Raw genomic sequence first — 25,146 nt, 5'->3', positions numbered from 1 at the left:
ACAACTAGGCATACTTATACATAGGTGAAAGGGAAGGATCCACTTACTGGCATATGGCATGATCCCAATCAGGTATTTAATATCGGGAAGAGGGCATGTTTGTGGTTTTTGCACTGGATGCTGAAGGAACACGGTGGCTATCAGAGTGATGGGTGAGACATGCTGGTGCCGGGACAAAGAATGATGCTGACCTGTGAGCTTGCTTAGTGCCCTGACAATGATGACTGGGAAGCTGTATTGGACATATATTCCTGACCCACTTTTGCTTGCCTATACCCCTGATGGGACAAATGGCCTTGCCTCAAGTTTTTAGACCCTGTGGAACAGAGAATCAAAAAGAGAAGTTATAATGATTCCTGTATTTTTTTAAAAATGTGACTAGTTATTTGGACTCAATCATGGACTGGTCTAGAAATCAATCCAATATTAAAAATAACAGTCTTTGTTTGGAAGTCTGGTTCTGGAACATTTTCAGAAACATATTTGGTAGTTAGCTGCAGTTCTACATGATGCTATGTTAGCAAGAGATAAAGTTGGAACAGGATCTGGATTTCAAACAAGTGTTAATACATGTGTTAATACATGTTTAATTGTCAAGTTAAAATTACTTTTATTTCTTCTACAGTATTTAATGTAAGCTGCATTGATTGTACACTTTCTAATTGTGTTAGTGTGTTGAAACCTGGCATGTCTGTTATGGAGGTCTATCAACCAGCTTTTGTTTTATTGCCCTGAGTATTACAGAACCTTAGTATTCTGAAAAAAGCTTGCAAGTACTGGAAGAAGTGAATTAGGCTTTAAGTAGAAGCAAGAGGGTAGTGGGCTTGATTACTGCTGGTATAACAGCTATAATTTCATTAATTGCTAGCACCACTGCTTATGCAATTGATTTGACACAAGAAATTAAGACAGCTACTTTTGTTAATCAATTACCAAAAAATGATACTAACGTGTTGAGTATACAAGAGGATTTAGATAGGTGCTTGGAACAACGGATTAATGTTTTCTATCCTATTCAAATCATTGGAAGGAGGTTCACAGTTTAAGAGTAAGGAGCCATCTTGAGTGTCATGCCAAATACCAATGGATTTGTATTACTTCTAAAATTTACAATGATAGTCATTATAATTAGGAAAAAGTTTAAAGACACTTGAAGTTTATTTGGCATAATTCTAAAACCTCTCTGGATGTTTTAACTTTGCATAGTGCGCTCATGAATTTAAAGAATGCTGTTCTGTTGAGAGTTGATGTGGCAGATACTGTTGATAAAATTACCCATGGCCTGGGATCAGTGTTTCTATTTTGGTCAAGCTTCAAGAATGGCATATATAGGTTGATCGTGCTAGCCCTTTTTGTCCGGGGAATACTTTTATTCTTGCCCATCATGTTAAAGCTTGTCTTTAACAACACCAACATATTGGCAGCCAAAGTACATAGCTTGAAACTGAAAATGGATCCCCAGAGTTATTAATTTAATAGGCTGGCAAGCCAAGGAAGGGTAAAGAAGGCATTCTTGTCAGAATGACCTAAGACAGGCTCAGTCTTGTTTATGAAATAAAAAAGGGGTAGATGTGGATAGCTTTTGGGGCTATTTGGCAGAAATCTGACATTAGGCTAGAATAAAGAAGTAATTTCAGGCAGGAATCTAAATTTTAGGCTAGAACAAAGAAGTAGGCTTCAGTCATGAAAATGACTTTGGGCTAGAACAGGGAAGTTGGCTCAGATATTTTGGTCATCCTGATAAGCCCTTAGAAATAGTGATCACTGGAGTGATCATGGAACTTTGTTTATTGACTTGCTTGTTCTTTGACTATTTGTGTTTATTGTCTTGTGTGTTCCTTGAATATTTACATCTATTGTATTGCTAGTTCATCAACCTAGAACTGATCTTAATACTTGCATATAATTAAAATGGTATAAAAGCAAAAAGGAGGAGGAGGGATGGGATATGGGGTTTCTTGGTGGGGGGGATGGAAAAAGGGGATGACATCTGAAATGTAAATAAATAAAACATCCAATAAAAAAGCATAACTAAAAAAAAATCTAAAAACACCGTATTAGGGGGGAATAGTGGTTATTGAGTACTGACAGAAATAGAGATATATTGGTTAAAGGACTCCAACTCTCAGTTACAAAAGAAATCTTTGGGCTTAAGTACAACATGTAATGTTAGTTAATAATGCAGCAGTTTTATCTGTAATTTGATGAGAGCAGACTTTTAAATTTTCTCACTAAGATGAACTATTAAAACCAATGGATGTTAATGTATGTTAAATATTCAGGATGGCAAACCCTTTACACAGTACACATATATACAAATTCTATTGTATACATAAAATATATAAAATTTTTAAGTGCTAATTTAAAATTTTATATCAAATGAAAATGTTCTGCCAGGAGATACAGAGAAACCCTGTCTTCAAAAATCAAAACACACACACAGAAAAAAAAAAAAAAAAAAAAGAAAAAAGAAAACATTCTTAGATGAAGATGAAATAAAGACTATTTCAGATTTAAAAGAAAGCAGACATTACCTAACAGAGGGCTGCCAGTAATATCATACCCCTCACCACATTTAAATTAAGCATTGCATCAAGTTTATTTATTAATATAAATTTAAAAAAAAATAAATTACCACTTGTTACTATACCCATTACAGAAGAATGAAGGTAATACTTAAAGATGGAGTGAATAACACAGCATTTGTAAAAATATATCACCTCTAACCAAGCTCTGGTTCTCAGATGACAACTATATTAATTATGATACAAGTAAACAATGAAATCATCTCTTTTTTTTTTTTTCTAGACAATTGTGAACAATCTCAATGCCTTTTGGTTTGGGGTTCATGCAGGAACATTTGAAACAATACCTTGTGCAAATGCTTGATCTGGATTCCTGCCTCCAAGTTGATAGGTTCAGCCTCATAACAGTTATGTACTACGGGGTAGCACTTTGTCTCTTCTGTAGTCTTTCTAATATTTGGTTTGCCAAACCAATATGAGCGCTACAGAACAAGATAGGAGATTGTTAACCAAAATAAGTATAAAAAACTTTTGTTTTAATTTGCTGTTTCTAAAAATTTAAATCATGACAAACAAATAAAGGTTTGTTGTTAATCTTTTACTCAGTGCTTGGATTAGGATACAGAGCTTATTATAGTATGTTCTTTAAATAGAAAATAATAACAACAACTTTCTCCATTTATGAAAGGAAGAAGAAGAACATAAAGTTGGGTTTTCTGTAGGGAGACGGGGAGGGTCTGGGAAATGTTGGGGGACAAGGAAAACATGATCAAAATATATAGAATAAAAAATTTAAGTTAAAAAAAGGGACTGGACTCTGAATAGATCTATTATAAAGGGAATCATAGATCAATACCATTCCTACAAAAACTAGACTAGGTGGTTTCAGTAGAGAATTTTCTCAAACATTTAAACAAAAATTAACAGTTTTTATTCAACTCTTGAAAAAAACATAAGGGAATACCTCCTAATTCATTGTGAGATCGGCATCACCCTAACATACAAACCAGACAAATTACACATCTTTTAATATAGATGCAAAACTCTTTAATATAATTCCAGCAAGCTGAATCCACTATAATATTAAAATGATTATATACCATTCCAAAGTGAAATGCATTGCAGGAATGGTTCCAAATACTATATTCAATCACTGTAGTATCACACTAATCATAGGATCATTTCAATTCATGCATGATAAAAATCTTAGAAATCTAGAAACATAAAAGTGTTTTCATGAAAAAAGAAAAACTACCCAAACTCTAAACTTACAGAAACAATACTCAATGATAAAAGATTGAAAACTTTGTTTCTTAAACCATGAACGAGCCTGCAAGGTCAGCCTGAAAGAGGGGACTCATTGGAGGCAGGCTGGAGGCACTGCCATGACCTGCACAAATGAGGGAGAGGTTGCCTGCCAGAACATAAAGAAGCAGTGTGACTCAGGTAAGGGAAAGCACTGAGATGAAGGTTTCTGCTGCTGCCTGTAAGCAGTGGGACTCCAGATTATGCAGCAGAAGCAGAAAAAGGCAACTGAGAGGCAGGAACCCAAGCAGCTTTGTAGCTTCATGTCTACTGCACTTGTGTGCCTGAGCAAGTCCCACAATGGTTGAGTTTCTTCCTATAGCACTTAGTTTTTTGTTTCCTTTTCAGGAGGGGTTGCATGGACAGAGGGAAGACATGGAGGGATGGAGATGAGTAGGATTGGGAAACTGATTTGAAATTCACAAAGAATCAATAAAAAAGAGAGAATACAATGAAGAGTAAAGGACAATTTGCAGAATGGGAGAGAATATTTACAAATCATATCCAAGAATTGTTTAGCACATTAGATAAATAAGGAAGCAAATAACAATTACTAAATGGGCATAAGACTTGAACATATGTTTCTATAAACAAGGCATTTATAGGCCAATAAGCACCTAAATGTCATACCTATGATTTCTTATCAGAAAATTCAATTAAATATCACATAAAACCTATGAGGGTAACTACCATAAAAGAAATGTATGAGTGAGGAAATGGGAAATGTTTGTACTTTACTGGGAGGTCTGGCAAAAACGGGATCATCTGTTAGCTTCCAAAAACCTTAAACCCAGAAGTGCCACAAGAACTAGCAATTTTATTCCTAGCTATATTCTCAAAACAGTTAAGTCATATCCTCAACAGAATACAATAAATATGTCCTTCAGTGAGATATGCAGTATTATGCAGTCTACAAGAGGATGAGTAAAGATGAATTCATACTGACACCTTTAAGATTATAAGTGCTATGACTGTAGCCCAAAGATGTAGTCTCTTAGATTAGAGGGTTGGGAACCAAAGGGAACTCACACCAGATTAATGTGCAGTGCTTTATTAGATTCTAAAAGAGAGAAAACTAAATAATTCTTGTATTTAAACTTCAGCACTTGGTCCCTTTCATAAATAAACCTGAAAAACTACTTATAGAAGCATCTACAAATAGGTAATTATTATGACTGCATTTTATACCCCTTGAGTGAATAAATTCATAGAAAAAGCAAGCAAATTAGAGGTGCTTAAATTAAAAAAAAAAACAAGGAGATGACTTCTTTTTTAGATCACAGTTTTAGTTCTCTAGGATGAAAACCTGTGAGCCAAAGTCTGTATATTGTGACTGTACACTGCAAATATTCTAAGTATTAGTGACTTCATTTTAAAATTGCTAATTTTATGTCATATGTATTTCACTAAGAAAGTGAAGATTTTTAAGAACTAGGAAACAGCTTGGCTTGGTTTACTCTTCCTGAAGAACAAAGCTATAATATATTTTCAGGTATAATACTCTGCAGCCAAATTATCTAAAGTTTTAATCTCCAGTATTAAAAAAAAAAAAAAAAAACCCTGTTAGTAGTTTTTCAAGGTAGAAGGACTGAACTGAATTTTAGAGAATGAGCCTGGAACCCTGGCTTATCACACTTGGCCATGGTGTCTCCACTGTTACCACACAGTCACTACAAGGAAATCTGCAGGGTAAGAAGCAGGCACTTTTCTACTTCATGCAAATAACTGGTTAGCCCCCGAAAGGGACCAAGTGTTGAAGCTTAGATACAGGAGTTATTTAGTTCTCTCTTTGCTAGAATCTAATAAAGTACCTCGTTTTAATCTGGTGTGAGTTCCCTTTGGTTCTCAACTCTCTAATCTAAGGGACTAACTATATTGTCAGGCTACAGAGGGGTCATAGCACTTACAATTTTAAAAGTTTCAGTGTTCTAGTCATACATATTATGCAACTATATACACAGCAGAATTTATGGCACGGCAAGAAACACATAGTGAGCCGGGCAGTGGTGGCACATGCCTTTAATCCCAGCACTTGGGAGGCAGAGGCAGGCGGATTTCTGCGTTCGAGGTCAGCCTGGTCTACAGAGTGAGTTCCAGGACAGCCACAGCTACACAAAGAAACCCTGTCTTGAAAAACCAAACAAAGAAATGCATAGTGTCTCAGTCTTCTGGTATATAGATTAGGATGATCTATATTTGGCTCTTAAATTTGATGACATTTATGAAGTAGGTTTACCAAGTCTATGAGCATCTGGAGCAACAGCAACATTAAAATGCACCATAAAGGGAGGTGGGAGGATCAAAAAGAGTTGAAGGAGAACAAAACCATAATCAGAATATATTGTATAGAAAAAAAATCTATTTTCAGTAAAAGAAAAATAGAAAGAGAGAAAAAAACTCACCATAAGGAAAAAGTACCATGGTTGAGCCACACCGCACTGTCCAGGAAAGACAGCTTCCACATACCAGGTAACAAGGCTGTATAAGAAAGCATCAAACAAAAGCATTCCAAGCATATAGCCAAAGTTGAGGTTATCCTCAAGATTGGCTGGTGTCCAAAGGTTGTGCCATTTAACACCAATCTCTGAAATAAAAGGGAGACATTGGGCATGGGTGAAATTCCTGCGACTTGGTACTCTGCACTGTGAGTTACCTCTCAGATGTAGCCCTTTGCAACTAGAATACTACAGAACAAGGTGGTTACATTTCTCTCTCTTTTTTTTTTTTCTTCAAAATCTTTAAAAACAATTGGAAATGATTTAAATTGAATGAATAACTGAAACAAACAAAGAACAGTTCAAGAACAAGTAAGGAGCAGGCTCAGTAGAATCTAGGTTGTTTCCCCTCAAGAATTTCTTTCCTCCCAGAGAAACAAGCACAAGACTGCCCAAATGTGGAAAATACATTCTCCAGTGCTGAAGCTGACAGACTACCAAACAGAAGAAACCAAGGAGTTCTGCTGAGTGATGCATAGATGGGACTGCAAAAAGAAAGTCAGCAAAGGAGGAGGAGAAATGCCTTTCCTTTCCTGTGTCAGTGGAGGGACAAGGGTTTGCAGAGCATGCCCCCAGAGTCACGACTTACAAAGGACAACATTTCAGGATGCTCATCCGTTCGTCACCTTTGCCCTTTCCCCCTCAACAACAACCATGAACACTAGATATTTTTAAAACAAGGGTAATAATATGAAAAAACATCCTGTGGAAACAAAAATGATTATCAAAATTTAAGCCATTTTGAAAGGTAACAAACAATAAATTATAAGTCACAGAAAAATAGGAGTCAAAATATACACCACAGGAAATTTTCTGTAAGCTCAAGTCCTCCTGTTTCAAACAAAATAAGAATTCCTGAAAGATAAAATTTATAACAGAGAAAACAGACAATAACTAATATAAAAAGAATAAGCCTGATAAAAATAAATAAGAAACGAACTGGTCGTGCTCTTCCACAATAAGCCAATGGAAATAAGGGCCTAGATGAAGTAATGTGGCTTGTTAATGTTCCCTGCAAAGTAAGAATTACAGAAGTATCTACAAATAAATAACATACACAGTCATCTGATTGGCTACTTATTGGAAAGTTTTTTTATTGGATATTTTATTTTTTTATATTTCAAATGTTATCCCCTTTCCTGGTTTCCCCCACCTTGAACACCCCATAACATTGCCCCTTCCCCTCTTCTGTGTGGTCCCCCACCCACCAACCCACCCACCCACTCTCCCCCATCAACCCACTCTACCCCCTGCCCTGGAGTTCCCCTACACTGGGGCATCGAGCCTTCACAGGTCCAAGGGCCTCTCCTCCCACTGATGCCCAACAAGGCCATCTTCTGCTACATATGCAGATGGCTCCATGGGGTCCCTCTATGTGTACTCCTTGGTTGGTGGTTTAGTCTCTAGGAGCTCTGGTGGGTCTGGCTGGTTGATATTGTTGTTCATCCTATGAGGTTGCAAACCCCTTCAGCTCCTTCAGTCCTTTCTCTAACTCCTCCATTGGGAACTCTGTGCTCAGTACAATAGTAGGTTTTGAGCATCTGCCTCTGTATTTGTCAGGCTCTGGCAGAGCCTCTCAGGAGACAGCTATATCAGGCTCCAGTCAGCAAGCACTTCTTGGGATCCACAATAATGTCTGGGTTTGGTGACTATATATGGAATGAGTCCCCAGGTAGGGCAGTCTCTGGATGGCCTTTCCTTCAGTCTCTGCTCCATACTTTGTCTCTGTATTTCCTCCCAAGAGTAATTTGTTCCCCCTTCTAATAAGGACTGAAGCATTGATCCACACTTTGGTCTTTCTTCTTCCTGAGCTTCATGTGGTCTGTGAATTGTATCTTGGGTATTCCGAGCTTTTGGGCTAATATCTACTTATCACTGAGTACATACCATATGTGTTCTTTTGTGATTGGGTTACCTCACTCAGGATGATATTTTCTAGTTCCATCCATTTGCCTAAGAATTTCATGAAGTCATTGGTTTTTATCGCTGAGTAGTACTCCATTGTGTAAATGTACCACATTTTCTGTATCCAATCCTCTGTTGAAGGACATCTGGGTTCTTTCCAGCTTCTGGCTATTATAAATAAGGCTGCTATGAACATAGTAGAGCATGTGACCTTGTTATATGTTGGAGCATCTTTTGGGTATATGCCCAGGAGTGGTATTGCTGGGTCTTCAGGTAGAACAATTTCCAATTTTCTGAGGAACCACCAGACTGCTTTCCACAGTGGTTGTACCAGCTTACAATCCCACCAACAATGAAGGAGTGTTCCTCTTTCTCCACATCCTTGCCAGCATCTGCTGTCTCCTGAGGTTTTGATCTTAACCATTCTTACTGGTGTGAGGTGAAATCTCAGGGTGTCTTCATTTGTATTTTCCTGATTATTAACATATAAGAAGCCTACAGAACTCCAAATAGACTAGAACAGAAAAGAAATTCCTCTAGTCACATAACAATAAAAACACCAAATGCACAAAACAAAGAAAGAATATTAAAAGCAGTAAGAGAAAAAGGTCAAGTAACATGTAAAGGCAGAACAGTATTCCACCAGACTTCTCACCAGAGATTATAAAAGCCAGAAGATCCTGGGCCGATGTCATACAGACCCTAAGAGAACACAAATTCCAGCCCAGGCTACTATATCCAGCAAAACTCTAAATTAACATAGATGGAGCAACCAAGATATTCCATGACAAAAACAAATTTACACAGTATCTTTCCACAAATTCAGCCCTACAAAGAATAATAGAGGGAAAACTCTAACACAAGAAAGGAAGCTACAACCTAGAAAAAGCAAGAAAGTAATCTTTCAACAAAACAAAAAGAAGATAGCCACACAAACATAATTCCACCTCTAACAACAAAAATAAAAGGAAGCAACAATCACCATTCCTTAATATCTCTTAACATCAATGGCCTCAAACCCGCCATAAAAAGACATAGACTAATAGACTGGATATGTAAACAGAATCCAGCATTTTGTTGCATATAGGAAATGCACCTCAGTGACAAAGACAGACACTATCTCAGAGTAAAAGGCTGGAAATAAATTTTCCAAGCAAATGGTCCCAAGAAACAAGCTGGAGAAGCCATTCTAATATCGATTAAAATTGACTTTCAACCAAAAGTTATCAAAAAAGATAAGGAAGGACACTTCATACTCATCAAAGGAAACATCTACTAAGATGAAATCTCAATTTTGAACATCTATGCACCAAATGCAAGGGTGTCCACATTCATAAAAGAAACTTTATTAAAGCTCAAGGCACACATTGCAGCTCACACAATAACAGTGGGGGATTTCAACACCCCACTCTCATCAATAGACAGATCATGGAAACAGAAACAGTGAAACTAACAGAAGTTATGAACCAAATTGATTTAACAGATATCTATAGAACATTTCATCCTAAAACAAAAGAATATACCTTCTTCTTAGCACCTCATGGTATCTTCTCCAAAACTGACCATATAACTAATCACAAAACAGCCCTTAAAAGATACAAGACGATGGAAATAATCCCATGTTATCCTATCAGATCACCACGGACTAAGGCTGGTCTTCAATAAAAACAAAAATAACAGAAATCCCATACACATGGAAGCCAAACAATACTCTACTCAATGATAACTTGGTCAAGGAAGAAATAAAGAAGGAAATTAAAGACTTTTTAGAATTTAATGAAAATGAAGGCACGTCATACCCAAACGTATGGGACACAATAAAAGCAGTGGTACAAGGAAAACTCAAGGCTCTGAGTGCCTTCAAAAAGAAACTGGAGTGAGCATACAGTAGCAGCTTGACACCACACCTAAAAGCTCTAGAAGCAAATATACCCAAGAAGAGTTGATGGCAGGAAATAATCGAACTCAGGGCTGAAATCAACCAAGTAGAAACAAAAAGAACTATACAAAGTATCAACAGGACCAGGAGCTGGTTCTTTCCAAAAATCAACAAGATAGAAAAACCCTTATCCAGACTAACCAGAGGGCACAGAGACAGTATCCAAATTAACAAAATCAAAAATGAAAAGGAAGACATAACAGCAAAAAAAACGAGGAAATTTAAAAAATCATCAGATCCTACTACAAAAGCCTATTGGAAGGTTTTTAATCACTGTTGAGAATATTAAGTATTCTTAATTCTTCACATTAATTGAAAAATAGAACAAAAATTTTACTAAGTTCTGATGGTAGTTTAAATACAACTTGATGGAACTGGTCCTAAAATTCAAGATGTAACCCGAATGATTAAAGAACAGCAAAATAGGACAATATTAATGTATTAAGAATTACATGCTCTACTATGTTCAGGAGCTGAAGGGGTTTGAAATCCTAAAGAAAGAACAACAATATCAACCAACCAGACCCCTCAGAACTCCCAGGGACTAAACCACCAACCAAACAGCACATATGGAGGGACCCATGGCTCCAGCTGCATATGGAGCAGAGGATTGTCTTATCTGGCATCAATGGGAGGGGAGCCCCTTGGTCCTGCAGAGGCTCAATGCTCTAGCATAGGTGAATGCTAGGGCGGTGAGGTGGGAATGGGTGGGTGGGTGGGGGAGCACCCTCACAGAAGCAGGTGGGAGGAAGATGTGATAGAGGGTTTTCAGAGGGGAAACTGGGAAGGAGGATAACATTTGAAATGTAAATAAATAAAAAAACCAATAAAAAAATTGGTGTGTGATTGGTGTGTGACTCTTTACACTCCCTACACTATGGAGCCAGAGGCACGTGGATCTCTGTGGGTCTAAGATCAGCCTGGTTTACATAGTAAGTTTTAGGACAGCCAGAAATAATAGTGATATCCTATGTCAAAAAAACAAAAACAAACACAAACAAACAAAACCAAACAACCCCTCCAAACCCCAAAATTAGTATCAAGTCATAAAATTCTTGTGATATTGGTATTAAAAGACTTTAAAAAATATCAGTATATTATAATGAGAATCACCTATTTGATACGGTACTGTAATATAAATAAAATTTAAGCTATGTCAGTATTTTATGAGACAGAACTTTTATAGCTTAGACATTTTAGAAATAATTCAGAGTCCTACTATGTTGTTCAGGATAGTCTTAAATTCTTGGATTCAAGTTCCATCTCAACCTGCTAAGTAGCTGGGATATAGGTATTGTCTCCTTGCTCAGTGTAAGTTGTCAGCACTTTTGCAAGTGGGAATTTATTTTTCAGATTAATATGCACAGATGAACACATCCACAAGCCATAAACCACCTAAGCACGGACAAGCAATGGTTGATTATGGGCAAATACTAAGCAATGTTACAAAAGAATAAAAGTATAGCATTGCATGGGGAAAATGTCATGATTTTAATTTTTTAGAGAATAAAAATAATAGAAGTTCTAAAATGATTTTATTTGACACTGCAAGTTCATAGAAAAAATATGGAACAATTTGAGCTTTTTCTTTTCTTTTAAAATTTTTACTCATTCTTTGGTAATTTCATACACAAATACATGCACTTTGGACATATCCACTCCTTTCCCCATCCCTATCTTAACTTTTTTTTAATAACTCTTGAATCCAACTAGTGTTAACTGTACATACATTTGTGTAGGGCAACATGGGCAATTTACCTTGGGCTACAGTGCTCAAGAAGCTAACTCCTCTCCTCACCTCCCTGCCCATTAACTGCCAATAGCTTACCAGCTAGGTGTGGAAGCTTTATATTTTTCATATTTTATATAACCACATACAATAAGCAAATTTGCGGGAAATATAACATTTTCTTACCTTCTCATCTCTTATTTACCCAGTTTCCTAAGAATTGAATCAACAATACCAATACTCACCCTGTATTTCCAACTTGATTAAAATATTAATCCCCAGTGCCAAAGCAACATTTGCACTCAAACAGGCAGTTATCTTGGTAGTAAGGTCCAACATCCCATAGTACTCAGAAATGAAGTTATAGGGAAAGAAACTGGCAAAAAATAGGAGGTTTCCAGCAGAAGCAGCCAAACGAGCTTCAAATAAGAAATTACAATTAACTTTTTATATCACAACAGATAACAAAGTTGAATATACTTACATTATGTTTCCAAAAAGTTACTATGTTTCCAATTTATCTATGAAACTAGACAAAATAACTGAACATGTAGTTACTAAATACTGGATGTTGTTAATCTCATAAGCATGGAATTCTGTTATGCCAAACCTGATCTTTTCTGAACAGAAATGGAGGGAGAGTGGATCTGAGGAAAAGGGGAGGTACAGAGAAACTAGAAAGAGTGGAAGGAGGGGAAACTGTGGTCAAGATGTATTGTATGAGAGAAGAATTAAAAATAAAAAATAATTCTCATCAAAATATTAATAGGACATAAAATTAGTGTTAGTGAAGAAAGCAAAGCAAAGCAAAGCAAAGCAAAGCAAAGCAAAGCAAAGCAAAGCAAAGCAAAACAAAACAAAAAAACCAAGCAAACAAAAACCAACAAACTGTAGGGTAACTTCCTAACATTACAGTCCTTCAGGGAAGGCAGCAGCGTACTGAATGGGGAACAGTTTTTCATCAGCTGTACATCCAATAGAGAACTAACATCCAAAATATATGAAGAACTAAAAAACTAGGATCAAGAAAACAAATGAGGTATAGATCTAAACAGATTCTCAAAAGAGGAACCTCAAATGGTCAAGAAACACTTAAAGTTGTGTTCTGCATATCTAATCATTAAGGGAATGCAAAACAAAACTATTTTGAGATTACATCTTAAACCTGTCAAAATGGCTACGATCAATAAAACAAGTGATAACTCATGCTAGCGAGGCTATAGGGTAAGGGGAATACGTATGCATTGCTGGGCTATAGAGTAAGGGGAATACGTATGCAGCCACAGCGGACATCAGTTGGCAGTTCCTCAGAAAGCTGGGAATAGATCTACCTCAAGATCCAGCTGCTCCACACTTAGGCATATACCCAAAGGATCTCCATCCTCCCTCTAGAACACTTGCTCAACCACATCCATTGATCCTCTATTCAGAATAGCCAGAAATTGGGAACAACATAGATGTCCCTCAACACATGAGTGCATAAAAGAAATGTGCTATTTTTATAAAAATGGAGTATTACTCTTAGCAACAACAGCAAAAAGGAAGAAAGAAAGAAAAAAAGAAAGAAATTTGCAGGTAAATGGATGGAACTAGAAAACACTACCCTAAGTGAAGAAACTTACATCCAGAAATACAAAATTGGTATGTATTTGCATATATGTGGATATTATTAGCTAAAGGTCATTAATACACAAGCTAAAGTCCATAGACCAAACAGGCTAGATATAGAGTAATGGAGTAAGAAATACAGATAGATCTCATTAAGAAAATAAAATAGACAATTATATATGGGGCTGGGGGACTGGAATGGGAAGATCAAGTGGAAAGGAAGGGGGAATGAAGAGGGAGATGACGGAGGGGAATATGAGGAAAGACAGCTCAAAGTAAGGGTCACTTGAGGGGTAGTATGAAAACCTTATTCAGTGGGAGCTTTCTAAAGCATATACATATATGAAGGTTATAGTCCCTGAGTTGCACACCACAAAAGCCACTGCACCCCAAAAGCTGCCAAAGTGGTGGCAGGCCCCTCTTTCCCACCCCAGCCTACTTCCAGAGTAAAATGTCCTACAGGAGCTGTCCAAAATGGCAGCTCATGTAAAAATTGTGGCACTTACGACACCTCAGTTTGCAGCCTTCACAGGAGCTGTAAGAACTGTTTCCCACCTCAGCAGGAGGACCCTCCTCAGGAGCTGTCCACAGTGGCCATATCTTTCCTGCCTCAGCCTACTGACATCATGAGAAGCTGTCCGTGGTGGCTACAATTTCTTTCCTGCCTCAGTTTACAACTTTCATGAACCACCACTGGAGGAGCTGTTCCACGGGAGCTGTCCACAGTGGCAGCACCTCCTCTCCATCCTTACCCCAACCCCCACCACCTACACCAGCAGTCCCACAGAAATGGTGCCTCAGCAAAAGCGGGCTGCAGTGGGAAGGATTTCCTACCCTAACCCATAGACCTGATACAGCAAAAAGGAGGTAAAAAAAAAAAAAATGCCATCAATCCCCAAACAGGAAAACTGACCAATTCCAGAGTGGGACACCCCCACCCCCCACCCCAGCTCAGGACTTGAAATCCCACCAATCCTCAGCCTGGAAATCTCTGTCCTAAGAAGCTCTGCACCCTCAGAAATTCTATATAAGCACTGCCCCTTTGTCCAGTTTCCTGCTGTCCCCTCCCAGGAGTAGAGGGAAGCCATCCCTGGATTTGCCTCTCTACATCTTGGACCCTCCAACACATCTCTTTCATGAGATTTCCTAGTGTGACTCTCTCATTGGAAGAAGCCAAGAAAAAAAAGAAGAAGTAATGAAGAGAGGTGAAGAGAAGGGGCAGAGGCTCAGGCTCCTGAGCAGCTCAGCTCAGCAAGGGACAGCTAGCTCACCCCAGAGCGGCAACACCTCCACTGAGAAGGCTTCTTCTCAGAGCTGTGTGGTTCCTGGGCTCCCATGTCCCAGGATGCCCTTCCACAGAGACATTGTCCCACCTCAGAGCTGTGTGGTTCCTGAGCTCCTGTGTCTCAGGATGCCCTTCCACAGGGACATTGTCCCACCTCAGAGCTGTGTGGTTCCTGGGCCCCCATTTTTCAGGATGCCCTTTCATAGAACACCTTCTCTCATCAGAGCTGTATGGTTCCTAGGCTTCCAAGTACTAGGATACCTCCCATCTGAGCAAAAGCACTTACAAAGGTAATCTAAATCAAATCATAAAACACAATGGGGAGACACAGCCCCAGTTGGACATCTCTTGTCACTAAATGAAGCTTCTAGAACCACTAAATGAAAATTGTAAACCAAGATTGGGTTACATCTAATTGAGTTGTTAGTCAAAGGGGTTCAGCAAGAACCCTCAAACAATCTAGATGTTGTGAAGACTGTAACAGACAGCAAGGCTCATGGCTGAAGACAACATCCACACAGCTTACTGAACAGGAAAAGTCAAGCTGGTACCTATAGAGCCTTCAACCCTACATACTTGTGACTTTGCCACAGAAGGTATTCTGCAGGTTACAAATGGAGAAACAAACACTAACCTAGCTACAATCTCTGAACTACAATGGTGTCCTGTCTGCAAGATATGCTAGTGGCAATTGTGTCACAAAGCTTATGAGAAAATCCAATCATAATCTGATTTGATTCACTCTACCATATGAAATCCATACTTGACATTGTTAAGACTAGATAGCACAGAGATCTAGGATAAGCCCAAATACTATTCTTTTTTTTTTTTTTTTAAAGTAGCAAAATAACGACTCCTAATGACAGTGCCTTCCTTGCTCAGCCATCATCAGAAAAGCTTCCTTCTGCAAAAGGCGGGAACAAATGCATGTTGAGCCCCATTTCAGCCCTGGTTTGGGCCTTGTGGACAAACCTGAGCCTGGCTCGAGTCTCTGAGGCCTTGTGGGAGAGTCTAAGCCTGGCTAGTTTTGAGACCTGTCTCAGTCACTTCCGTACTGGGGTGACTCAACAAGACCCAGTTGGCCCTGTCTCTGTCCTGCTGTTGCTGATGTAGAGCTTTGCCCTTGGTTTTGTCAGTCACCCCATACCCTCCGTCACCCTTCCCTACCCCCTACATCATCTCACCCCACCAAAACTCGCCCTCCCTAAGTTTAAATGCTCCAAGTTTAAACAAGAGGTCGTTGCATTAAAGTTGAGTTCCTGCTTCAACAAGACTCCAGGCTGGGTGTGTTTCTTTGGGCCATCGACACTCACCATCCCACTCAGCCCCAGAGAGACCTGGCAGGACCAGGACCACTCCCCTGGACCTCTTGCCTGGACCTGACAGCAAGGAGCCAACAAATACAGAGGCCAACAGACAGACATTTCAAAAAGAATGAGAGACTTTTGAACACTCAGCCCTAAAAGAGATGTTTCCATCAAATCCCTCACCTCAGGACTCAGGAAACCCTGTAGAAGAGGAGGTAGAAAGAGTGTAAGTGCCAGAGGGGATGGAAGACACCAAGAAAACAAGGCCCTTTAACCCTTTAACTCAACATGTTCATGTATATGTATATATATATATAATGGCTTCCTGTTTAGTTTTTTATGGGCCTCATGAGTGTGCAAACGATTGGGTCTCTGTTTCTTCTCCTGGGCTCTTTTCCTTCTGTCTGTTTTGTCCTACTCCACTGTATTAGTTTAGGTTTTATCTCATCATATTTCATCTTATTATCATCTCTTAGAAGCCTGTTTGCTTTCTAATGAGAGACAGAAAGGGTTTGGATCCAGATGGGAGGGGAAGTGGGAAATAAATGGGAGGATAGAGGGAGAGGAAGTCATAGTTAGGATGTAGTATGTGAGAAAAAAAAGCCAGTTAAAAACATAAACAGCAGCTTCGCACATTGGAAAGCTCAGAAAAGCAGTATTTACTGATCCAGAAACTAGCAAAAAAAAAAAAAAAAATACAGTTCTTTGGTTTCTTTGCTTGCTTATTTGTTTTTGAGTTCATAATTCTAGACATTAACCTTCTGTCAGATGAACATCTGACAAACACCCCCAACTCTGTACTTTCACTTTCTGCTATGGCTTTTGCTGTATAGGTACTTTAAGTTTCATAAAGTCCTATTTGTCAATTCTTCTTACTTCCTGAGAGATTACGAGTCCTCTTTATCAGCATGCACTTCCAGCCATCCACATCAGTGTCTAGCTTAGGTGACTGTACATGGGATGGATACCCAGGTGGAATGGTCTCCTGATGGCCCCTCCTTCAGTCATTGATATAGCTGTCTCCTTAGAGGTCTGCCAGAAACTGACACATTCAGAGGATGATGCTCACAGTTAGCCACTGATATGATCAAGGGTTTCCCAATGGAGAAGTTAGAGAGAAGACTAAAGGAGCAGAAAGGGTTTGTGACCCCATGAGGAGAGCAACAATACCAACCAACCAGAGCTCCCCAGGGTCTAAACCACCAGTCAGGAAGCACATAGGGAGGGACCCATGACTCCAGCTGTATATGTAGGGGAGGATGGCCTTTTTGGGCATAGGTGGCAGAGGAGATTCTTGGTCCCATGAAGGACAAACACAGAGTGGGGGGGGGAATGTGAGGGTGGGGAGGGGGAGTGAGGGTTGGGGGTAGGTGGAGGCACAGCCTCATAGAAGCATGAGGAGGGGGATGGGATAGGAGGTTTCTGGGTGGTGGGGGGAAGTGGGGTAAGGGGATAAAATCTGAAATGTAAATATAATACCCCCCCCCCCCCACGCTCAAAAGAGTCCTCTTTAGGAAGTTATCACCTATGTCTGATCTTGAAAAGTTCTTCTGTTTCCTTCCTGCAAAAATTCCAAAGTTACACTGTTCTCCTGATAGCTCAGTGTTGTTTTACACAGTTTGTCTCTGGTCTAATACAGACAACTCATTCTTTTCCTCTTTTTATTTTGTTGTTATTTTTTATTTTGTAAATTCTATTGTCCATCTCAATTTCATTTCTCTTGTCACTTTTATGTTCATTTTAGTGGATTCACTGCCCTTGTTTTTGTGTTTTCAAGTTCATAATTTATATTTGGTTCCTTCTCATAACTTTTAGTTCTCTGATGAAATTTCTTTTTCTATAGTTTTGTCCAGAGAATACTCAACTGCTTGGTAACATATTGAAAATGGCTGCTTAATCATTTTCAGTAATCATGCCTTCTTCATTTCAGTGTTGGTATCTAGAAAATCCAAGTTTTCACTCTTGTTTTGATATTTCCAAGTTTTTGGTATGATGGGATTAAAAAATATATCCCAAACATGTTGGGCACAGTGATATTCCACCAAGGCTAGATCTTATAATTTTGGTATTCAGATGATTAACATCTAAGGTAACTACTGATATAGTGAGCTTAAGTCTGCTGCTAAAGATACCATTTTGATTCCTCTGGTTTTAATACCTCTGTTTCTTTTACCTTTCTAGAGTTAAGTATGTTTTTATAAATGTCTAATTGGACCATTTTGGTATGATTTAAAAACATCTATTATTCTTATGTTAGTTTTCACAAAGAACCAATTATTAGAGTCTTATCATATGGTAAGTACTTGCTTTCAGAAGCAATTCAAATCAACTTCTACATGAAGCAATGTCCTAATGTCCTAATGTCACAATTTTATATCTTCTTTATATGTACACTGTGGTACATTCACTTTTAATGTTCCTAAACCTCTTGTCAAGTTGTGTCATGTATAATTTACCTTGTATGTTAGAATGCAAGGGAGGGCTTCTAACTAGCTAGAAAGAACAGCAAATGCAGACTTACTTTTACTGAAGAACGTGCTAACCATAAAGGCAAAGCATATGGATGCGATGGCATAACATGTAAGAAAGACAAAGATGAAACTACAGTCACTGTAGCGCAAGATTGGCTCTTCTACAATCTACAATGAAACAATCATGACAGATAGGCACACTATAATTAGTGTCACATAAACACAAGATAAAAGACAAAGGCATGGTTCTTACTGAAACACATCACCACACTCAGCTGGTGAGACTCAAAGACAGGAAGTTAAAGTACTGCTGAGAGACTCAGCAGCATCTGTTTTCTAGTAAGGTCAGAAACAAAAACCAAAGCCAATTGATTCTACTGTGAACCTGAAAACAGTAAGTGCATAGCATGATATCTCTCCTTTCACTGGACTGTGTAGCAGACTCAACCCATTGAAACTCATCTACCTGTTAGAGTAGGTATTTGTCAGATGTATTTATAGAACACCCGAAATACAGCTTGGATGACTATGGAATTCACTTTTATTTATAAGAAGACAGTTTAAATTTAAATAAAAACTACAGTATTATTAAAAATAGTATATATTTCCATAAATAAACCTTAATGTCAGAATTGGAATATACACTAACACAAAACACACTAGTTTTTAAAAACAATAAAAACAAAACATTATTTTAAAAACTGTTATATGGTAAAAGAATATTTTTAAAGACCTGAGTTAAACATATCACTAAAAGAATTTTGTCTGCTTATCCTTATGTTTTTTTTAAACTTCAGTAGGTAGTAAAAATTTAATATATATGCAATTAATTATATATCTACTAGACAGCATGAAGCTGGATACTTGCCTGGACAAAGAGCAATATACATATTAAAAGAATAATGATGACATATAAGGGGAAGAACGTGAAGAAATAGCCAATCCAGATGATCCAATTTCTAAGCCCCATTATGAGCTGGTACTCCTGCAGGACAGTCAACACAAATCACACATTATATATGTCTAGCAATTTACACTGGCTTTCACATACCACCTTTGAATTTTTACTACAAAGTCTATAAAAACAGTTGTTATCTCCACTTTAAGAATGAGAAAAATCAAGGCTTAGAAGTCTATCAAAATTATGCAGTAAGCAAGGTCCACACTTCTCTTAAAATATATGTTTTTTTTCCGAGTTCAGAGATCTTTTTCAACACTACATCTGGGATTTACAAAATGAAAAACATTTTAAATTTATTTTATGAGTTTTCTCATACATATTTAGTGTTATTTATGCCCTTTACCCCCTTATCCTTTTGTAAATATACATATGTAAGAATGTGTGTGTGTGTGTGTGTTTGTGTGTGCACACATATGCTCATGCAATATTTATCTCTGAATTCTCTGAGTTTTGTGCATCTGAGTTTTAATATATATTACTAATTTTGGAAATTTTTCCAAGTGTATTTAATTCCTTTTGCTTTGTTCTCTCAATTTTCAGGATCCAATTATATATGTTACACCATTTGATATTGTTCTATACTGTTTGGATGCTTTCTTCTGGAACGGTACATTTCCCTCTGTTTCAGTTTGTGTAATTTTGTCTTGTGCTCATTTTTTTAGTTCTGTTTAATATTTCCAACATCTATATGTCTTTAACTTTCTTGAGAATTTTGTATATGAATATTGTATTTACATAATTTTTATCCCTTCTTTCCTCTCCAGCTCCTCCTGTATCTAATCCCATTTCCTCTGAAATTCATGACTACTTTATTTTTGCCATATGAACACACACATGCAGAAACACATACTCAGAGAAACACACACACACACACACACACACACACACACACACGCGCGCGCGCACACACTCTATTGAGTACCTTCAGTTGCTGCTCAGATGTACAGGTATTTAGGGCAGAGCACATAGGACTGCATAACCTATCAGGAGGCTTTTCCCTAGGTAAAAACCTGCTTCTATCTCAGCAGCCATTTGGTTGGATGAGACTCTTCATCTAGGTGTGGGACTTTCTGAAACTTCCCCTGTGTCCAACATCTGTTTCTTACCTAAGTCTATGACTGATGATCAATTTGCTTCTTTGGATTGTTTTCCTGTTTGTTGCTTCTTCATTTTTTTAGCAACTTTTTTTTTGTTGTTGAGAACTTGTATATTGTGGAAAGTAAATGGACTCTGATGTTAATGGACCATTAGGTGTTGGGACTTAGGTTAATTTTTCCTTGAACTGGGATTTGTATTTGAAATTCATTGCTGCTCTAGGTATAAAAGACTTCAAGTTCATTTAGTAATCTTTTATGTCCTCTTCCTAGAAAATTGGAGTTTTCTTATGTTGCTTTGCTGTTTAAGTTCATCTCTGAAGCCATTCCAGCTTGGGAACTTGGTATCATCAGGCCCACGCTTCTATGCTAGGTATCTTGCTGCTCTGCTGGAATGTAACCAACATCCAGCAATGCTGAATACATACATGGAGGTATCTATACCTACTTTCCAAAAGGTATCCACAGGCTCCCTCCCCCCCCACCCCCTCTCTCTCTCTCTGTGTACGTATGTAGGTATGTATGTACATACATACATATGCACATATTTTTAAATAGAAAGTGATACTACCTTTAATCTTTTTTCCTTTTCAAACACAATAGATCGCATGATGGAAAGGACAATGGAAGAGAACATGAGTATGAACATTAGTGGGATGAAAGGACTGGAGATCCAAAGTAGTTTATCTTGAGGATGACTTGGGTATGGAAACCTCTGTATCAGAATTTTAATTTCATCAAACAGCTTTTCCCCAGCACTGCTTTCATGATACAGCATGATGCTCTTGTCCAAGGCATACTGCACTGCCAGGAATCCTTCTTTGATATACCCTGTGTAAGAAAACTCATGGTCAAGTGAAACAGACCAAGGAGCAACTCAGACATATGGAGAAAGAAATACAAGGAATCCTTAGCTTACAACATACAGAACCTACCACAGATTTGACATAAAAAGACATTTCTTTGGCTAAATATGATTTTTATCTTTCCAAAATATTAACATTAATAAAACTGGCAAGCTTGCTAAATTTTCTACTTACAAAATTTCTACTTAGAAGAACAATGGCAATATAATTAAATATTGAAAAGATCAAGACTTCAAAAAGGAATGAAATCCCAGAACCAGAAACAACAAAAAGGCAAAAAAAAAAAAAAAAATAACAAAAAGACCTCTGTTCAATAAAGTACAGCAGAGATAAAATCAGAAACTGGGGCTAGGGTGATAGATAAGAAGTACTTATTAATAAGTATAAAGGCTAGAGCTCAGATGCCTATGACCCAAGATAGAGCCAAGCAGACATGGTAGCCTTCCCATAATCCTGGCATGCAGAAGGTGGTATGGGTATCCCTGGTAAGTAGTCTAGTTGAAATGGCAAGCTATGAGTTCATCAAGAGAGCCTATTTCAATATATAAGGAGGAGAAAAAAAAATCAAGGATGAGACCCAAATTCAACCTTGGGCCTCCTCAAAAACACATGTGTACATGCAGATGTGTGAAAATGGATGTATACATACAGGCACACTATAGACATACATATGGCAAGAATAAGAAATTAGAAGCTGCAAACAACTATCCATGACTGGAGGGATTATAGACCCTAGAAGAGAACCCATTACTGCCATATTCCTAAACCAATATAATTTCTAATGGCATTCTAAATATCCTTATAACCACAAATAGTCCTCACTCCTCATCAAAGAAGCTTACTTTACAGCAGATGAAGATGGTTACAGAGATACACAACAGATCAAAACACAGACAGCACTCTGAAGAACATAATGGGAACATAAGGGGATGGAAAGACGGTAAAAGCCAGAGGACTAGGATACCTGCTGTGACGTAGTGACTTCTAGACATAACAGGAAACATACAACAATGCAAGTACACAAATATACATAAGAACTGCAGCAAATCCATAAACTGGATATTGTGGCATTTAAAAAACATTGTTTTTTCCCAATTAATGAACATGCATCCCAATTTTTCTATTTTTTAAGCATTTTATAATTTTTATTATAGAGGTCTTTCATGTCTTAGTTAAATTTATTCTTAGGCAATTTTTTGTAATGACTGTGAATGGAATTATTTTCATGATTTGCTTCTCAGCAATTTCATTATTGATGCACAAAATGCTAATTTATGTTTAATTTGAATCTTGCAAAAAATCAGTTCACAGTTTTGGCACAGTTTTGTTTGTCTTTTAATAAAACCATATCATCTACAATTTGGGATAGTTTTAACTTCTGCTCTTGGTATTTTCATATCTTTATTTAATTGCCTTGCCTATTTGGGGCTGAACAAGTGGAGTAAAATGGGAATGTGTGTGTGTGTGTGTGTATACACACATATATGTACATATCTATCTATCTATCTATCTATCTATCTATCTATCTATCTATCTTCTATCTATCTATCTATCTATCTATCTATCTTCTATCTATCTATCTATCTATCTATCTATCTATCTATCTATCTATCTCCTTTACAATGTCTAAGTGTGATAAGTGTATACACAGTGTACATCAGTACAAGTGTATACATAATTTGTTCAGGGATTTATCATAAAAATGCCTTCTCTACATTGATTGAAATAATTATGTTTTTTACCTTTCTTTATGTTTATATGGTATATTACACTGAAAAATGGTTATACACCTTGCATCTTTGGATTAATCAAGCTTGATTGTGATAAACAATCTTTGATAGAATGTTGGATTTAATTTGCTTGTATTTTTAATAGGCGTGTGATATGTACAACTGCTTGTGGTTGTGTGTGCCATGTGCACATATGCAGAGGGCAGTAGGACATGTTGGGGATCTACTTCTATTGTCCTCCACCTTTGAGTTTGAGACAATTTCTCAATGAATCTGAACATTACCATTTCCAGTAAGCTCATTGGCCAGTGAGTTCCCAGGATCCATCTGCTGAAGATATATGTATACACAGGTAGTACCTCCTTTTTTAAACATGGGTGCTGGGGATTTGAACTCAGGCCCTCATACTTTCATAGCAAGCTGTCTTACCCACTGAGCCATTTTTCCAGGGTGGTTTCCAGTATTTTGCTAAGAATATTTGCAACTATCTCCATCAGGAATATCTGGCTATAGTTTGTGTGTAGATTGGTAAGTGTATGTGTCTATCCTTGACTATTCTGGTAAAAGGTTATCTTAGGGTTTCATTGCTGTGAAGTGACTTCATAATCAAGGCAACTTTTTCTTTCTTTTTAAAAAAATTAATCATTTCATTCCTTTACATTTCAAATGATATCCCACTTCCCAGTTACCTCTCTACAACCCCCCCATCCTACATCTGCCCTCTCCTCCCCTTTGCCTCTATGAGGGTGGTCTTCCACCCACCCACCCTCTCTTGCCCCACTGCTCCAGCATCTCCCTATTCTGGGGCATTATAGGACCAAGGGCCTCCCCTCCCACTGATGTCAGACAAGGCCATCTTCTGCTACATATGTATCTGGAGCCATGGATCCCTCCCTGTACACTCTTTGATTGTTGGCCTAGTCCCTGGGAGCACTGGGTGGTCTGGCCAGCCAATGTTGTTCTTCCTATGGGGTTGAAATCCCCCTCTGCTCCTCCAGTCCTTCTGCCAGCTCCCACACTGGAGTCCCTAAGCTCAGTCTGATGGCTGGCTCCACATCTGCATTGGTCAGTTGCTGGCAGAACCTCCCAAGAAACAGCCACACCAGGTTTCTGTCAGCAAGCACCCTCTTGGCAACAGCAGCAGTATCTGGTTTGGTGTCTGCAGACAGGGTGGATTTCCAGGTGGGGCAGTCCCCACAAATGGCCCTCCCTTCAGTCGCTGCTCCATTTTTGTCCCTGTTATTCCTTTGGACAGGAACCTTTCTAGGTTAAAAATTTTGAGATGGGTGGGTGGTCCCATCCCTTGACCAGGAGCCATGCCTAACTACTGGAGTGGTCTCTACAGGTTCTCTCTCCCCCTTTCTGCACATTTTGGCTAAAGTCATCCCTGTTGGGTCCTGGGAGCCTCTCATTTCCCTGGAGTCTGGGACCCTTCAGTGGCTATCCCCAGTTCCTTATCCCCTACTGCTACATATTTTTATTTGATTTCCTGACCCTCTGTACCTCCCTCCTGTCCCTTCCAGTACCTGATTGTATCCTCCCTTATTTCCTCCCCTTCCTCTTTTCCTCTCAGATACTTCACTCCCAGCACCTCCCGTGATCATCCTGTTTCTCTCAATGCAGGAGTGAAGCATCCACACCCTGGTCTTCTTCTTAAGTTCCATCTGGTCTGTGGGTTGTGTCATGGGCATTGTGAGCTTTTAGGCTAATATCAGTGAGTACATACCATGTGTCTTCTTTTGTGTCTAGGTTACCTCACTCAGGATGATATTTTCTAGTTCCATCCATTTGCCTGTGAACTTCATGAAGTCATTGTTTTTAATAGCTGAGTAGTACTCCATTGTGTAAATGTACCACATTTTCTGTATCCATTCTCCTGTTGAGGGACATCTGGGTTGTTTCCACCTTCTGGGTATTATAAATAAG

General features: G+C 38.3%; 1 protein-coding gene across 3 annotated transcripts in view; it reads right to left on the bottom strand.

Annotated features, from left to right (window-relative positions):
- LOC117713553 (phospholipid-transporting ATPase ABCA3-like) overlaps positions 1-25,146 on the bottom strand; it is a 158,744-nt gene that overhangs the window by 90,167 nt on the left and 43,431 nt on the right. For all 3 annotated transcript variants that reach the window (XM_076919006.1, XM_076919044.1, XM_076918994.1), the window contains 6 exons: positions 21,196-21,455; positions 19,438-19,554; positions 18,620-18,737; positions 12,144-12,317; positions 6,233-6,414; positions 2,873-3,007 (listed from right to left, as the gene is read on the bottom strand). In XM_076919006.1, coding sequence (XP_076775121.1) covers positions 2,873-3,007; positions 6,233-6,414; positions 12,144-12,317; positions 18,620-18,737; positions 19,438-19,554; positions 21,196-21,455 — 986 coding nt within the window. The remainder of the gene's footprint in view (positions 1-2,872; positions 3,008-6,232; positions 6,415-12,143; positions 12,318-18,619; positions 18,738-19,437; positions 19,555-21,195; positions 21,456-25,146) is intronic.

Source organism: Arvicanthis niloticus, chromosome 1 (assembly GCF_011762505.2).
Source record: "Arvicanthis niloticus isolate mArvNil1 chromosome 1, mArvNil1.pat.X, whole genome shotgun sequence".
Taxonomy (NCBI): domain Eukaryota; kingdom Metazoa; phylum Chordata; class Mammalia; order Rodentia; family Muridae; genus Arvicanthis; species Arvicanthis niloticus.
The sequence above is the reverse complement of the archived record's forward strand: the minus strand, read 5'-3'. Positions and strand labels throughout refer to the sequence as shown.